General features: G+C 37.4%; 1 protein-coding gene across 3 annotated transcripts in view; it reads right to left on the reverse strand.

Annotated features, from left to right (window-relative positions):
- The window catches only part of TBC1D4 (TBC1 domain family member 4), a 221,600-nt gene that overhangs the window by 22,695 nt on the left and 180,802 nt on the right, over positions 1-18,103 (reverse strand). For 2 of the 3 annotated variants that reach the window (XM_079903215.1, XM_079903216.1), the window contains exons 11-13: positions 6,572-6,732; positions 4,299-4,508; positions 523-681 (exon numbers count right to left, since the gene is read on the reverse strand). In XM_079903215.1, coding sequence (XP_079759341.1) covers positions 523-681; positions 4,299-4,508; positions 6,572-6,732 — 530 coding nt within the window. Of the gene's footprint in view, positions 1-522; positions 682-4,298; positions 4,509-6,571; positions 6,733-13,155; positions 13,180-18,103 lie in introns of all 3 variants that reach the window. The other variant, XM_079903217.1, reaches the window with a different exon arrangement.

Here is an 18,103-nt window from a genome sequence, read left to right on the forward strand (position 1 = left end):
TATCAGTCATTTTATATGACAGAGCAGAAATGCAGTATAAGGCTAAATAAAAGCGTTTTTCTAAAATAAATAAAAGAATGGATGGTAGGAAAACTGATTGCTAATAATATATATCTGTACAAACATGTACATGAATATACACATATATTTATAAATAAACACTTCTGAGCAAATGACAAATGAGTCAAGTTTAAAAGCCTGAGATATTTTTACGGATATGATCAAAGATTTGTACTAATGCATGTGATCTTTCCTTGGCAAACAACAACACTGAGTTGAAACAGCTGGTGAAGAGGCAGGAAACTGTGTAGAAAAGGTGCCTGCTGTCTCCTCAGGGACAGAATATCTCCATTAGTACCATGTGCTTACCAATACAGTCACCAACTACAGGCAGAAACAAAGTCCTCTCCTTTTTTTATAGGCAAAGCATGAAGAGAAAATTATGCCTAGGCTGCACGAATCAAAAAAATTTCTGAAGCTTTTCAAAAAAGAAAAAAGATTGATTGAGATGATCCAAGATACCTTCTTTAAGAGAAGTATGAATATCTTCCATATCACATCTGATTTTAGTTCTGCAGTTTAACAACTTCTTATCCCAGGTTATTAAGACCTCCTTCTGACATACTCCAACTTCTTCATAATCCAATTTAATTTTTCTGGACTGGAGTTCATCTCTGCTTGCTAAGGAAGACAGAATTTACGTAAGACCTATATGCTTTTAAAACACAGTATTTGTAATGTTTCACTGCATTTGTAAAACCATACCAAATAACATTTGCTCAAAAAGAAAACTTAAAAAAAAAACACTGAGGATACACGAAAGGTTTCTTAAATTTTGAGCCATTTCATGTAAAAAAAAAAAACAAAAACAAGAAATAACTTCCTAAGGAGCTTTTACTCGGTATGTTACAGATGCTAAGTCTTCTAAGCATAAAAAACAAACCATGTTTGAAATATCAATTTTTTGACAAATGTAATAGATAACCACAGAAGTGACAGCCTGCATCACTTTAAACACCATTAAAATGTTAGTGTTTTATATATGACATATGAGCAAACAATGCCTCATGCTAACCTTGATTTGAGAAATATCTGACCATGATAACCTGATACATTTTTATAACTATTTCCAGAGTTACCAATACTGCCCTTAACAACAGTAGGTTATACATTCCTGTGTCCATTTTTAGTAAGAGGAAAATTTAGTAAGAGGAAAATTCATTTTTCTGAAGCTAACACTACTTTCATTTTTCAAAATAATACAGAATTTTCTCTCATTTGATGGTCTAAAATCTAAGCCCAGAGTTCATTAAAAGAAATGCTTATAAAACAAACCACTATCTGTATTTGGTCTTTATCTTGAAGAATCGATTCCAAAAGAGGAGAAGGGAGAAAAAAACATGTGAGTGTATTTCTTCTCTTTCATTAGGACCACATTGAACAGCAGCCTCTCAGAGTAATCTGTATCCATTCAAGCTCCAGGGCTCAACCACCTTACCTGCTGCAACACAAATCTTTGTCATGCATCCAAAGTCCTCGACAGCACAAAAACAATAGCAGAATGAGTATTACTCTTTACTTAGTGTTTGAAGCCATTTCAAAAGAATTAAAATATCTTACAATAGACTGTTATTCCAACAGGCCAGTAAAAATTTCTACTGAAAATTCCAGATATAATCAAAAGATAAATCGCACTACAAAAAATTCCTCCTAGATACCACTAGATGGCTTTCTAACAGTCTAGCTTTGCTTCTTGATATTTGCTTTATATTTCTCTATGACCATCAAGTAATTTTTTAAAAGTTAATAACAAATATCATTCTAAATACAATCCTAAATATAACTTTATTAATGATGTTTTTCCACAATGGACAAAGAATAAAATTTCCTCAGATTTCTTTTTTTCTCCAACCTTCTCTAGATTATTCATTTAAAATAATAATAATCATCTGCTATGTGCTAGTCACAGGCCCTGAGGATGAAGTGCTGAGTAAGAGCAGTTAATATTTGCCCTGCTTAACGAGGCAAGAGCAAAGAACCATGAAGAAATGCTTATCCATTAGATAAAATTTTTTTTTTTTTGCGGTACGCGGGCCTCTCACTGTTGTGGCCCCTCCCGTTGCGGAGCACAGGCTCCGGACGTGCAGGCTCAGCGGCCATGGCTCACGGGCCCAGCCGCTCCGCGGCATGTGGGATCTTCCCGGACCGGGGCACGAACCCGTGTACCCTGCATCGGCAGGCGGACTCTCAACCACTGCGCCACCAGGGAAGCCCCCATTAGATAAATTTTTAATGGGTTAAGCTATTTTTTTGTGTTTGTTATTTAAGTACAGAAGTAAATATAGAACCGACAGAGGTTTCTGATCATATATTCTAAATGTCACCTCCTCTCTTATTCTTTCAATTTACGTAGTCGTATATAATACACAGAGTCATTTGTATTATCCATTCCCTTATATTAACACATATAGTTGAGAAATACTGTGGCATACTAGGAAAAAGCCCAAGAACCGTGATAAATAAACTGGAGTTTTAATACTTGTTCTGCGAGTACACCACTGTTTGACCTTAGGTTAATTTCCTTAGCCTCCCAAGCCAGTCACTAACTCAGCTGCAGAATGAAGAAGGGAGCTAAATAATCTCTAATCTCCAGTTCAGTCTATGATTCTAAAATTATCCATTAATATTTAATATAATATTCTACTGTACATATTCCCAACTGTTAATGAAATACAATTTCATGCTTTAAATGTTTTAAGGAAATCATAACCATCTTTTTTCAACCTCTTTTTCTGTTTATGCATTAGTTCAAGATGTAATCAACTACAAAAAACATAAATTCAATTCCTTTCAAAATCTATGGAGGCTTGAGTAGGCATACCCTTTATCACATCAAACTTTTAAAAGCTATGTTAATAACAATTAATTGCATTTTTAACTTGAAAGAAAAGAAGATTTATTTCCTAAGGACGTTTAAAAATCATATGTACCTTTCATTCTGCTAAGAACATAGCAATAATATATATAAGATTATAGCTGTTGGGCTTCCCTGGTGGCGCAGTGGTTGAGAGTCCACCTGCCGATGCAGGGGACACGGGTTCGTGCCCCGGTCCAGGAAGATGCCACATGCCGCGGAGCGGCTGGGCCCGTGGGCCATGGCCGCTGAGCCTGCGCGTCCGGAGCCTGTGCTCCGCAACGGGAGAGGCCACAACAGTGAGAGGCCCGCGTACCGCAAAAAAAAAAAGAATATAGCTGTGCCCTAGCAAACTAAAAAAATATTAAAAACTTAATTGAGCAATAGGTATAGTAAAAGGAATCTTAAGGCAGACGATGAACACAGAAATGTGAATATCTGCCTGTACTAAAAAAAGGCTTTTTTTGGAAGACAGCATAATAAAAGCAAGTCAGAGAAAAATCTAGATTATACATTTTCCAATAAACTTAAAAGTCAGAGGCCCACTTAAGCTAAATCTTTCATTTCATAAATGTGAAAAACAAGGCCCTTTTATGTTAATGATTTGCCCAAGATAATGGCATTAATAAATTTTTCAGATTTTGGTACCATCTGCACATCTCCCTGTCTATGATTCTATCAGCACTGGCGTAAATAACATCATTATTTTAAAGTCTGGAAAACACATTCTAAAGCATTTGGTATGCATAAACTTAGCAATAAAGCACTACAAATAGCACAATAGCTGTTATAAATTATCCATTTATAAATTTAATGATTTCAATATGATTTTTTAAATAGAAAATTTAAAAAACAGTAACAAAACATAGAAACTTTGATTTGATAATAGGTAATTAGTTGGAATGGATACAATATAATTTATTTGAAATAGGCATATTTATCATATTATGAATACAATTAGCCTGAAATTTGAAAATCATATTCGAAAAGAAGAGAATTTGCTTTTTCATATTTAAGGTTTTTTTTTAAAGTAATACATGATGATATTAAACTTTCAGTCATATTAAACACATTGACTTCGTTATATACATTCTATTACCTTCTATTATTCTATCACCCAAATATACTCAAAGGATGTCTGATGTTTTAAATCTGCTAAACAAAAATGCAAATTTCTTAAGCTGGTCAGCTTCCCATGTCATAACCACCTCACGAAATAGCACTAAACAATTTTTAATCAGTAGATATTCTGGTAAAAGTGTGTATACAGTCCGAGAATGAGTTCGAGTGTGTGTGTGGCGCGGGGGGAATAGTATTAACAAACGACACCTTTAGATTATAGTATCATATCATACGCTATCATAGCCCTGTTTGAATGGCTAACCTTCAAGTTTCTGGTTTTCTTTTTCCATTCGAAGCAACAGGATTTGCTGGTGTATAGCTTTTCTCCACAAACTCCTGAGTTCCTCCGACTTTTTTCCTTCTTCAGCCTTTTCTGGGTCATCGTCACCAGACACGAATATAAGCAGCGGTTCCTCCTCCATGGGTGGGGCCAGAGGGGACAGTGGCAGCAGCTCACTCGTGTCCAGTCCATCTGCAGAGAAGAAAACAGTGAGAGGCATTCCTAAGTCGTAGCCCAGACTACAGAAGTTCTCTCTGGACTTGACGCTCTCTCCTCCTATATTCCACTTTTAAAGTTGTTCACAAAGCTGCTCTCCCAGTAACTGTCCGTTTCTGGAACTAATGATTTAAGTAAATTCGCTAGACTGAATTCCCCTTCCAGATTTCCCTCTCCTAGTGAAACGAAAGTATATGTAATTTCACCACTTCTTCTTTCCGCATAAAATGACCTATAAGATAGGTGCTCTAAAATGACCTGGCCTTCCCCCAGAGTTCAACACTTCTGCAATTTTTCTGGGTATGTTCTCTGTGCAAAACAAAAAGATTACATCAGTAAGCGTTAGTGACCTCCTAAGGTCTACACCTACCATCAGAATCTGTCAAGAGTAAAGCAGCTGAGCGACTCTGGTCATAGCTCAGCTCAGCACTGCTCATTCCTGCAACACTATAACCCAATTTCCGGAGCTCATTCTCTCCCTCCATTCTAGACCATCTTTTTCACGGTTGCCAATTATTTTCCTATGAATAATCATGATTTTGTGTCTTAAAACATTTCAATGGATGCATATATTCCATAGAACAAAGTCCAGACTCCCGGGAATAGCACATAGACCACTTCAGACTTTGATCTCAAGTAACCTTTCCAACTTCTTGTCTCCATCTGCCATCTGCTCTCATGATGCTGAATTTCTCATGACTCCCTGACCCACAAAGTTCTCTGCAATGACTCTAGAGCTTTTCTCGTCCCTTTTTCTGAAAGATGCTTCTCCCAGCAATGAGTTTAAATAAATACGTAACTTTTGTGTAAAGCTTTCTTTGACCACCCAAGACAGAGTTAATTTTATCTCTAGAAACGTTTTTTCCGTGTTTTTTTTTCTTTATTAATTGACCTTGGCCCTTACCCTTATTATTTACTTCTTTAATAAATAATTTTTTTAAAAAAAATCTTACTGTATGGATTGAATACTTAGCACATTTGAATTTTGGCTTTCTTGGGTTTAGAACTGCCCTTTAAATACCACTCAATTTTGATTTGTAGGGTTCTGATCATATTTTCTTCCTTCTAGTTTCTAGGAATACAGTTTTCAGCCTCCAAACACATGAAATTTTTCAGTTGTCCTCTAATTCTTTCTCCCTTCCTCCCTCCCTCCCTCCCTCCCTCCTTTCCTCCCTTCCTTCCTTCTTTTTGCAGGGTGATCAGAGAATATAGTATAAATAACATGATTATCTGGAATTCATTTAAAAATCTTTATAGCCAAGTACATAAATATTTTTTACGACTGTTCCATGTGTGCTGAAAATGAATGAACTTTCTCTATAGGTGGCAAGGTTCTATACAAATACCAGATCAAGCTTGTTTAATTGTGTTTCTCAAATACTATCTACAATTAATTTCTCTATATTTAATTTTCGGAGAGGAATATGTTAAAATCTCCCATGAGAGTTATTTATTTATTTCTCCCTCAAATTTTGCTTAGTGTTATTTTCTAGCTCTCCAAGCTATATAATTATGAGTGTTCTCACCATTGTTAAATCTTTTTGTTTATTGGTACATTTACTTTGTGCCTTTGGGCATTTTGCTTTAATTTCTTCTAGGTCTGATTTGCAAAGAGAGCTGCCAGTGCTCTCTTTTGATTGATGTTTGCCTGGTGTATCTGCATCCACTTTTCTATTGTTAAATATTTCTATGTTACTTTGTTTTATGTGTGACTCTTGTAAAAGAATGTTGCTTTTCTAATAAAAAAATCTATGACTTCTTTTCTATCACTATGCTAGTTCCCTATGCATTATGAAGCAGGCCCCAAAACACGTTTTGAAAATTCATTCATTCATCCATTCATCCATCCATTCAACATGATTTGCTGAATGTCTGATAGGTTCTAATGACATCTGACACATTAACCACTATATCGGATATAAAAAGGGAAGTTGTTTCTCTACTGTAATCACTTAAATCTCTTTACACACAAAGCATCACATTCCATTCCCTAATTTACAACGCTAGTAAGGGATAACTGTAGTAAGTATCACACAAACCCTGCTGCTGCATGGCCGAGGGAGATTTGTTCATTGGAGAGGCAACCCTAAGGAAGATGCGCTGCCGCCAGGAAATTCGGCGAGGAGTGACGGGGGTGCCTCCAACGTTCAGAGACTCATTGCTGCAGGTAGACGAGGTCCTTTTTCTCCCCTCTCCATCACTGCAGGAAGCACATAAATATATAACTTGTAAGGGGAACTGGATAACATGATCCTTCACAACAAGATGGCAGCACAAGCCATTCACAAGTTCTACCACGGGCAAGCAGAAGCCACAGGCAACACGGAGCGATGCATCGCCAGGCACACTGGTCACCCAGGCCACCGCAGCCTGGGTCAGATGCAGTCCAGGCCACAGCCCAGTCACCAGAAGCTCACCTGTTTCTACTCATTCCATAGTAGCCAACCATTTCAGGTTCTAGCCTGAGCGAAGGAAGTACTTACACAGAGGAGCAAAGGTTGCTTGACTAACGAACTCATGCTTTCCTAAAATTGGCTAAAAACTAAAATCGGCAGTTATTCTAAACAACGTCAATGTTTCATAAAAGGCTCTTAAAGAGCTTTTCTTATAGCTCTTATAGGATGGCTGACAAGATAGCTTCTAGTTGCCTGTAACTGTTAAATCTGTCTCCAGAGTGTTAGCTACTAATAGCTGGATCGTGATAGAAAGTAACCAGAACAAAGGCAGAAGAGTCAACCTTGGGATTATTGTTAGGCGATATATTAAAGAAAAAAGTGCGGCCAAATGAGATTGGATAGGTTACATTTTAAAACATTAAGCAGATTTCTTTAGAGCAGGACTTCTTAGAGACTAAAATATGCTGGCATGCACTGTGATTCTCCAAAGGGATATAATATACAGAAATTCCCTAACTTACTTAAGTTATTTGACCCCAGAATCAACTTCCTTAACTTTTTGGGGTGGTGAGGTAGGCAGCTGGGTATGTCACATCTTTCTACATTGGTGCTTTGGGAAACAAACATACAGAAATGCTGGTCTGTTCTAAGAATTTCATTTTCTAGGAAAGAGCACGCTAAATTCTGCTGGGGCTATCTGCAAGAAAAGGTCATTATTTTTTAAAAAGGTCATTATGACTCAAACTTAACTTTTGAGACCAATTACGTTAGCAGCCAAAATACCATGCAATAATTGTTGCTGCTCGTGGTGGGAATATTTTGCTCTTTTAAGTTTTAAAGTCTCTGAGCTTTCCTGAGAGAATGATGAAGACAACAATATTTACACGTGGTGATACCAACAAGTGAAGGTGTGCAACTTCTGATGGTACCAAGAAGTGTTAGTAGTTAGGGCAGAAAGGAAACTCAGCTAAAAAAGCCACAACCCCACGTACGTACTCAGAGGAACTCACTAAGGCGAAGAAAATCAAAAGTCCGAAGAGCAATTCAGCCCTTACCTGTCATCTTTGTATTTACTTTGAGTAGCCATACTCACCGTTATCAGGTAATTCAGTTATTTCTAATCTTGATCTATCTTTCTGGAACTACTGCTTCTAGATTAGCTAAATTAAGTTTAAGAAAGAGACGTAGCTTTGAGCTGCTACACAGACAGCAAGTGACATGCTGGATCATGATACTTCAGAAAGCAGCTGATACACACATCCCAATACAGTAAAACCCACTTTGTTATGTATCCTGGATAAAGTTATAACCCTAATATGTGTCCACAGTTCACAGCTCTGCCATACTGAACGTATATATCTACCTTCACTTCCCCTTTGGAAAGCATTAATTCAAGTATTTCGCTTTGGGGAGCTACAATTCAGATGTTCTATATACAATAGTTATATCCTAAGAAACAAGTTTAACCTGCCCTGTATCTTTGTTTGTGTAACTATTTCACCGGCAGTTATGTGCCAAATGCCCAACTCAAGGATGTATTTCTAGCTCCTAGTGTAGCAACTGGCTATTAATAGTAAGCACTCAACAAATATCCATGGAATAAATTAATATTGTAAAACCATTAAGAACATTAACTCAGAAGGGTAAGTAAAATGGACAAAAAATATCGGCTAGGCTAACATGTCAGGAATAAATAAAAGATCTACCTTCTTAAAACCCTTCGTTGGTAGTCACAACTTTTTACGTTTTTCTTGCAAAAAGTTCTAATAGCTCTGTTTCCCCAAAGCACAGACTGAGGTGTCGATGGCACTGGTAGGTACTGACGATGACAATACTGGTAATAAACAACGTAAGGCATCTTTTTTCCAGATAGTGAAACAGCTATATAAGGGTATCTAATTTATAATTTAAGCCTAGAAAGCTAAGTGAAATACATATGTAGAAGCAACTATTTCAATGCCTCCCAGGGTAAGTGTTCAATAAATAGTAGTTTCTCTTGACTTTTCAGTACCTCTAACAACAAAAATAGAATAAACCAAACCTAAGGGTTCTGAAACTTTTATATTTTAATGCTGGAATTAAAACATCTTTTCCAATTCAGTGTTAATGACATATCAAGCATTTGGGTAGTACTAAATTGTCTGTAAAATATACAGTTTTGGGGGAAATAGGCAATAAAATTTGTGCATGGCGTACCTTTACATTAGCCCAATATTACAGATTTGAAAATTTCATAACATCTAAAACGTTAAATCCTGTAATCTAAATAAATTGCCAAATGATACATTTTCTTCGTATGTCTGGAATTTAATGGCCAGTAACAAGCCAAAAATTAGCTGTCAAAATATAAGATAATGCTATACTGAAAGGAAGTACTTACACAACAGACCATTGACCCTTTATCATGTACTAGAAAACGACATCCTGAAAAAGCAGTTTGGTGGCCAAGATAAGGCAAAAGCTGCCCTGCTTCATCTAGTAAGAGAAATATGTCTTCCAAAGTCAGGGTCCAGATAAGGGTTTCAACAGTCAGTGCATATATGCAACTTACAGCAATTTACTTTTTGATTTACATTGAATCAGCAACCTGACATTCCTAAGGCAGTAATTTTAAGAACCAAAACCAAGTGAAACACTTCTGTGCATCAAAATTCTTACATTTCACATTGGAAACTTTACTGGGCTGATGGGGGGAAACTTTTTGTTTTGTTTGTTTTTTGCTTCTTTACTACCACATTAGTTTTCACTTCAACTTCTCCTTTAACTAATCCTAGGCAAGCAAAATGTCCACCTTTTGAGTAAAAATAAAACAAAACAACGTGTGGCATTTATTGTAGTAATAATAAAGCAAATACAAAAAGACATACTATGTGCCAGGCATTATTCAAAGCATTTTACAAGTATGAACTCATTTCAACCTCACAGCAACCCTATGGGGTAGATGGCACTACAATTCCCATTTTAGTGAGGAAATTGAGGCAGAAAGAAGCTAAGTAATTTGCCCACAGTCTCTGGAATATAAGTAGAAGGGTCACGATTCAAACCCAGGCAGTCCAGAATACAGACACTTAGGCTCTGTACTTTACTATGTCAATGTAAATACTCTTTGCATTAGTTCAGACAAAGCTCTATTGGTTCATAAAAATAAAGCTGTCAGGACTCACAGGATCCCCCACATTTCTAGTGAAAAAAAATCAGTCTCTAATTAGCATTAAGTCTTTAGGTCAGTACTTCTCTTTCCATTTCTTAATGGAAGAATGTCATTTATTTTCGCAGAGAAATAAGTTCAGAGTATTATTACATTACATGTTCATTTATGTAAATGTCTCACTTCGTTTTCTTTGCTTTTGAAATCATTGCATTCCAAAATGTAAACACTTTTTTATTTTTAAATAGGAAGATCAAATCAAAAACACATTAATGGGCTTCCCTGGTGGCACAGTGGTTGAGAATCTGCCTGCTAATGCAGGGGACACAGGTTCGAGCCCTGGTCTGGGAGGATCCCACATGCCATGGAGCAACTAGGCCCGTGAGCCACAACTACTGAGCCTGCGCGTCTGGAGCTTGTGCTCCGCAGCAAGAGAGGCCGCGATAGTGAGAGGCCCGCGCACCGCGATGAAGAGTGGCCCCCGCTTGCCACAACTAGAGAAAGCCCTCGCACAGAAACGAAGACCCAACACAGCAAAAATAAATCAATTAATTAATAAACTCCTATCCCCAACATCTTCTTTAAAAAAAAAAAAACACATTAATATATATACCAACATACATTGGTAAATTAATTATCTTTACATTTTTTAAATGATGAAGCAAATAAGAACCATTACCTTATTTTTTCAAATAATCTTCTCCCTCCTTCTTTTGTATTTTGGAATATCAATACATGCATTATAAAACTGTTTCCCAAGAGACATATCCAGGAAAAGTATTCTGTGCCAACATTACCTCTATGAAAATTTGTTAAATTAAAAATTAATAACTAGGAAGGAAATACAACATAGAGAATGTCCATCTATTTTTGTATTGGTATATTCTATATATACTTTCTATTACCAGTCACCAATTAATCAAGAACCACAATCCACGAACAGAAATGGGAGCTTTATAAAGGAAGAAAACAATCCTCTTCTACGTGTATCACGGTGTAAGCTGGGAGGCACTTCCAAGTCCTTCTGGACACAGCATCTATCAAAAGCTACGGATATGATATGAACCTTCCCACAGAGCTTCAAGATAACTTTTTAATATATCCTTGACCAAGCAGTTATAGCCTTCAGCTATTACACTAACATTACACTTCTTATATTAACACAGAATTTTTAATGCATACTTACTAGCCTGCTTTAATAAAAATTAATTCCAATAACACTGGACATGGCACAGAATGAAGGTGTTTTAGTGACCACGCACAGGGACTCAACTTTAAGAAGGATGCAGTCATGTTTTATTTCCCACCAGGGCAACACACACACTTTTCACAAAGGTAAATAAACTCTTAGGCCAGGACCAGTTTTACAAGGCATTGTTCTGCGGGGCAGAAGCCCCCATCTCCCAACCCCCTTATTAACACCCATCTAAAACTACCAGTATCATGAAGTCCAAATAAATGTCTACAAGCTGATTGAATCTATATCTAAATCACAATGTATTACACTCAAGATAGAAACAAAACTTGATTAATGGCATAGCAAGCATTTAACAGAAATCTGAAAAGGCTTTCTCTCTGTAAATACCTCAAGAAAGGTTACATGGAACAGCACAGTGTTGAAACTTGAGTTTCTTCCACAGGACCCATAGTACAATTTAACTCATCATTGCTTCAGGGGGACTAATAGTTTACCTAAGCCCTGGCTTCAGCTGGGTAAGAATCTGTCATCCTACGGAAAATCTTTACTAATTAAATAAAACTGAGAATGAGTTATTCTAGTGGAAACTAATATATAGCATCTGAGCTGAGTCAAAAGAGACAGATTAATCAACGGGTAAAACAAAAAAAGAACAAAAACAAAGAATTTTATTTCCTAAACTCTACACTGAATGAAAAACAATTTAAGTTTTTTGCATTGGAATTTAAAATATATCTGGGTAGCTCATTTGCGTACTTACATCCTTATAACCTAAGGTTATGAAAATGACATCAAGCAAGATATTAAACCTCCTTGGGGCTCAGTCTAACCCTATCTAAAATAAGGAAATTATGGGCCAGATGACTCCTAAGATAATACACAGACCTAATTCTATGTTTGTAGTAGAACCTAGAAAGACACACAGTAAAGCCTAACATTTCTGTTGGGCTTTAAAATGTAGATAAGAAATTATTATTGAAATGGTCTTACACCCAACCATTGAAAAAATGTAAGCCAATTACAAGTCTCAAACAAGTCACTTTTTATCTTATCAATGTGGCCAAAATAATTTTTTTCCTTTGAATATCTCATTCTAGTCCAACCTTCGATACTGGATTTTACTCCCACTAGAAAGAAATCTAAATGTCAGTGGCCCCAAACAGGAAGATGCGGATATCTGTTTTCCATTGGGCTTGTGATATGAGCAAAGCATAGAAACTAGAACAAAGTAAAGAATAATCATTTTCAGTTAAGTTGTTCGTAGTGATTCTGGACATTTACCACAAAAAGCATATGGGTCAAGAGGAAGAAATGTCATCACAGATGTGGTCAGACTTCCATAACGAGGAAGTAGGTGTTTTCCTGTGTCCAGCCCAGTGGGAGGTCTGGAAGGCCTCAGCAGTGTCTCAAAGTAACCAGTGTGTCAGGAATTAAGATGAACAGAAGTAAACTAATAATTCTCTTCAGTGAAAACCAGATTCGATTTTATGAGTATGTTTCTTTTAGGGTTCTGCTTTCTGCATCTTCTTGGGATTTGAAATAAACTCCTCTAATATACATATGTACCTCCAAACCAGCAAATTAACTTCCATTAGTTCAAAATTTTAATTAGTTTTTGATTGAAGGCCACAGCACAGTCCTAAAGAACTCAACATGGAATAGACTAGAAACAGGATTTCTATTTGCAATCAACCTTTTATATGATCATTCATGATCTTTGATTACACCAGGCGTCACATTTCCCCTACTATAGACCCTTCACAGCATTGGAAGGATGGCATGCATTCAGGAGACAGCCAAAACTGATTTTTAAATCAATGGTGATAATCAGTTGGAAGAATTAATAAATTTTTAAACAAAAATATTTAGGCCTCTAATCACCTTGATTCTAAAGCAGTGTCCCGTCTAGTACAACAGGAAAACAAGGAACAGCATTAGCATAGAGAAAGAGAGATGTCCCAAACCAGGATTTAGAATAAAAAGGCATTCCCGTAAGACATGAATAAAGCACAGATAATTTCAATAATGTACCATAATGAGTGATTACACTATTTTTCTCAGTCAATATGAGAGAATTATAGAACCAAAACTACCACGAAGTACTTACCAGCAAAAATCTATTTTCTCATTGAAAAGTTTTATAAGCAGAAGTAATGACTACCATTTGACCGATGAATTTCAATATAAATATTTTTAAAATATAGGCTTAAAAGCTAAGAAGCAATAATAAGGAGGAACAAAGATGCTTGTTTATAAAATGATATATTATATTTGATAAATGGATGTTATATAAATATACCATCTCATCATACACAATTATATTTTAGCTACTACACAATGAAATAACATTAAATTTTTAAGAATTAATTTGAAGGTAAAACAAAACATATGTGTACTCCCTTTCCTTTAGCATCTCAGTGCTGTGCAAATGAACCTACTAATCAATAAACCATGATATTAAAAAGATCTTGGCTTCTTTTTCTCAGCCTGCTTAAAAACAATAATCTACATGTTTTTAATAATTCCGAATCATGGTCCTGGAGAAGAATGCCTAATCTGAATTTAAAATTTCAAATTAAAATGCTCTTTAAATAGTATTTGTTACCCTATGTGCTAACCTACCATATACCTTACTTGACTATGAATATTTAGAGATCCACTCTATGCATCTAATAAGATGTGAGTTACCCAAGTGAAAAGAAAATACCTGGTGTGGGAAGACACACAGTTAGCATCTCCCCACAACTAGGGCACCTGCCAGCCACTGGTAGGGGACTCTGATGCCCAAGGAGACAGGAGCAACCCCAAAGTGAACTGGTAGGACGAAGGGGAACTGAGGGGGGAGGAGAAGTGGAGGCCAGACAGGATCGACACCCCTGAAGCTGGGGAGATCAGAAGAGGCAGGTGGGAGAGACTCTCAGGGAAGAGCAGGAAAAGAGCGGAGGGCAATCGCCTCACCCACTCGGGCCAGGGAGCCTGTTAAGCTGCCAAGCCGGTACCCCCCATCCAAAGCCCCATCCAGGCCGCGTGGGTCCTGGGGGCATAGGAGGGAGGCCAGGGAGATCAGGAGAGGAGGCGGGAGGGGCCCTCCAGAAGGAACGGGAGAGGAGTGGAGAGGTTGATTGCCCCACCCACTCGGGCCAGGGGAGCCTGCTGAGCTCCCAGGCTGGTCCTCTGCCCTCCAAGGCTCCCCAGCCCGGCCGAACTGGTCCTGGGGGCTTAGAAGGGAGGCTAAGGAGATCAGGAGAGGCAGGTGGGAGGATCCCACCGGGAGAAGTGGGAGAGGAGAGGAGGGCGTTTGCCCCGCCTACTCAAGCCCAGGAAGCCTGATGGGCTCCCAGGTGAGGTCCCCTGCCCTCTGAGACCAGGGCTGGGGGGCACGCCTGGGCCCCTTCTGTTCCTTGAGCCTAAGCCCCACCCCCCACAGCTGCCAGGGCCTTTACCAGCCGTGTGGGTCCTGAGCATTGGCCCCGCCCACCACTAAAACCTCTCCCTTGCTTAGGCCCCGCCCCCCACAGCCAAGGCCTTCTCCCTGCTCCCCCACTCTTTTTTTCTTTTCCCTCCTCCTCTTTTTTGCTATTGTGGTACTGATGTATCTTCTGGTTGTTGATTCATCTATAGTTTTATTTTTATATTCTTCCTAATGTATCTATCAGTTTCCCAGTCTAATTTTATTTTTTACTTCATTATTGTTCTTTTTTTTTTTTTTTTTTGCCACCCCAGGCATCTTGCAGGATCTTGGTTCACGAGCCCAGGGTCGGGTGGAAGCTCCTGCAGTGGGAGCTCTGAGTCCGAACCACTGGACTAACAGAGAACCTAAGACCCCAGGGAATATTCATCAGAGTGAGCTCTCATGGAGTTCCTCATTTCAGCACCAAGACCCAGCTCTACCCAACAGCCTAAAAACTCCAGTGCTGGAAGCCTCAGGCCAAACAACCAGCAAAACAGGAACACAATCCCACTCATAAAAAAAAAAAAAAATTAGATGACAGAAAAATACCTCACAGATAAAGGAGCAAGGTAAAAACCTACAAGACCAAATAAATGAAGAGGAAATAGGCAATCCACCTGAAAAAGAATTCAGAGTAATGATAGTAAAAATGATCCAGAATCTCGGAAATAGAATGGAGTCATGGATTGAGAAAATACAAGAAATGTTTAACAAAGATCTAGAACTACAGAAGAAACAAACAGAGATGAACAACACAATAATTGCAATGAAAAATACACTAGAAGGAATCACTAACAGAATAACTGAGGCAGAAGAACGAATAAGTGAGCTGGAAGACAAAACGGTGGAAATAACTGCCACACAGCAGAATAAAAAAAAATTATGAAAAAAAATTGAAGACAACCTCAGAGACCTCTGGGACAACACTAAACGCACCAACAATTGAATTATAGGGGTCCCAGAAGAAGAAGAGAAAAAGAAAGTGTCTGAGAAAATATATGAAGAGAGTATAGATGAAAACACTCCTAACATGGGAAAGGAAATAGTCACCCAAGTCCAGGAAGCACAGAGAGTCCCTTACAGGATAAACGCTAGGAAGAACACACCAAGACACATATTAATCAAAGTAACAAAAATTAAATTTAAAGAAAAAATATTAAAAGCAGCAAGGGAAAAACAAAAAATAATATACAAAGGAATCCCCATAAGGTCATCAGCTGATTTTTCAGCAGAAACTCTGCAGGTCAGAAGGGAGCGGCAGGATATACTTAACGTGATGAAAGAGAAAAACCTACAACCAAATTACTCTACCCAGCAAGGATCTCATTCAGATTTGATGGAGAAGTCAAAAGCTTTCCAGACAAGCAAAAGCTAAAAGAATTCAGCACCACCAAACCAGCTCTATAACAAATGCTAAAGGAACTTCTCTAGGCGGGAAGCACAAGAGAAGGAAAAGACCCACAAAAAACAAACCCAAAACAGTTAAGCAAATGGTAATAGGAACATACATATTGATAATAACCTTGAATGTAAATGGATTAGATGCCACAAACAAAAGACACAGACTGGCTGAATGGATACAAAAATAAGACCCATACATATGGTGTCTACAAGACACCCACTTCAGACCTAGGGACACATACAGACTGAAAGTGAAGGGATGGAAAAAGATATTCCATGCAAATGGAAATCAAAAGAAAGCTGGAGTACCAATACTTGTATCAGATAAAAGAGACTTTAAAATAAAGACAGCTACAAGAGATATGGAGGGGCACTATATAATGATCAAGGGAATCAATCCAAGAAGCAGATATAAGAATTATAAATGTTTATGCACCCAACACAGGAGCATCTCAATACATAAGGCAAATGCTAACAACCATGAAAGGAGAAATCGACAGTAACGTAATAATAGTAGGGGACTTTAACACCCCACTTACACCGATGGACAGATCACCCAAACAGAAAGTAAATAAAGAAACACAAGCTTTACACGACACAATAGACCAGATAGATATAACTGATATTTATAGAACATTCCACCCAAATGTGACAGAATACACTTTCTTCTCAAGTGCACATGGAACATTCTCCAGGATAGATCACATCTTGGGTCACATATCAAGCCACGGAAAATTTAAGAAAATTGAAATCGTATCAAGCATCTTTTCTAATCACAATGCTATGAGATTGGAGATCAATTACAGGAGAAAAAAACTGTAAAAAATACAAGTACATGGAGGCTAAACAGTGTGCTACTAAATAACCAAGAGATCACTGAAGAAATCAAAGAAGAAATTTTAAAATACATAGAAACAAATGACAATGAAAACACGATGACCCAAAACCTATGGGGCACAGCAAAAGCAGTTCTAAGAGGGAAGTTTATAGCAATACAATCTCACCTCAAGAAACAAGAAAAATCACAAATAAACAATCCAACCCTACACTGAAAACAACTGGAGTAAGAAGAACAAAGAAAACCTAAAGTCAGTAGAAGGAAAGAAACCATAAAGATCAAAGTAGAAAAAAATGAAACAGAAATGAAGAAAACAGTAGCAAAGATCAATAAAATGAAAAGCTGGTTCTTTGAGAAAATAAACAAAATTGATAAACCCTCAGCCAGACTTATCAAGAAAAAAAGGGAGAGGGCACAAATCAATAAAATTAGAAATGAAAAAGGAGAAATCATAATTGACTGCAGAAATACAAAGGATTATAAGAGACTACTACAAACAACTCTATGCCAATAAAATGGACAACAACAAAGAAATGGACAAATTCTTGGAAAGTACAATTTTCCAAGACTGAACAAGGAAGAATTAGAAAATACAAACAGACCTATCACAAGTAATGAAATTGAAGCTGTAAATAAAAATCTTCCAACAAACAGAAGTCCATGACCAGATGGCTTCACAGGCAAATTCAATCAAACATTGAGAGAACAGCTAACACTGATCCTTCTCAAACTCTTCCAAAAAATTGCAGAGGGAGAAACACTCCCAAATTCATTCTGCGAAGCCACTATCACACTGATACTAAAACCAGAGAAAGTTATCACAAAAAAAGAAAATTATACAACAATATCACTGATGAACATAGATGCAAAAATCCTGAACAAGATACTAGCAAACAGAATCCAACAGCACATTAAAAGGATCATACACCATGATCTACTGGGATTTACCCCAGAGATGCATGGATTCTTCAATATATGCAAATCAATCAATATGATACACCAGATTAACAAATTAAGGAATAAAAACTATATGATCATCCCAATATATGCAGAAAAAGCTGTTGACAAAATTCAACACCCATTTATGATAAAAACTCTCCAGAAAATGAGCATAGAGGGAACGTCCCTCAACATAATAA

This window comes from Stenella coeruleoalba (assembly GCF_951394435.1).
Source record: "Stenella coeruleoalba genome assembly, chromosome: 18".
Classification (NCBI taxonomy): domain Eukaryota; kingdom Metazoa; phylum Chordata; class Mammalia; order Artiodactyla; family Delphinidae; genus Stenella; species Stenella coeruleoalba.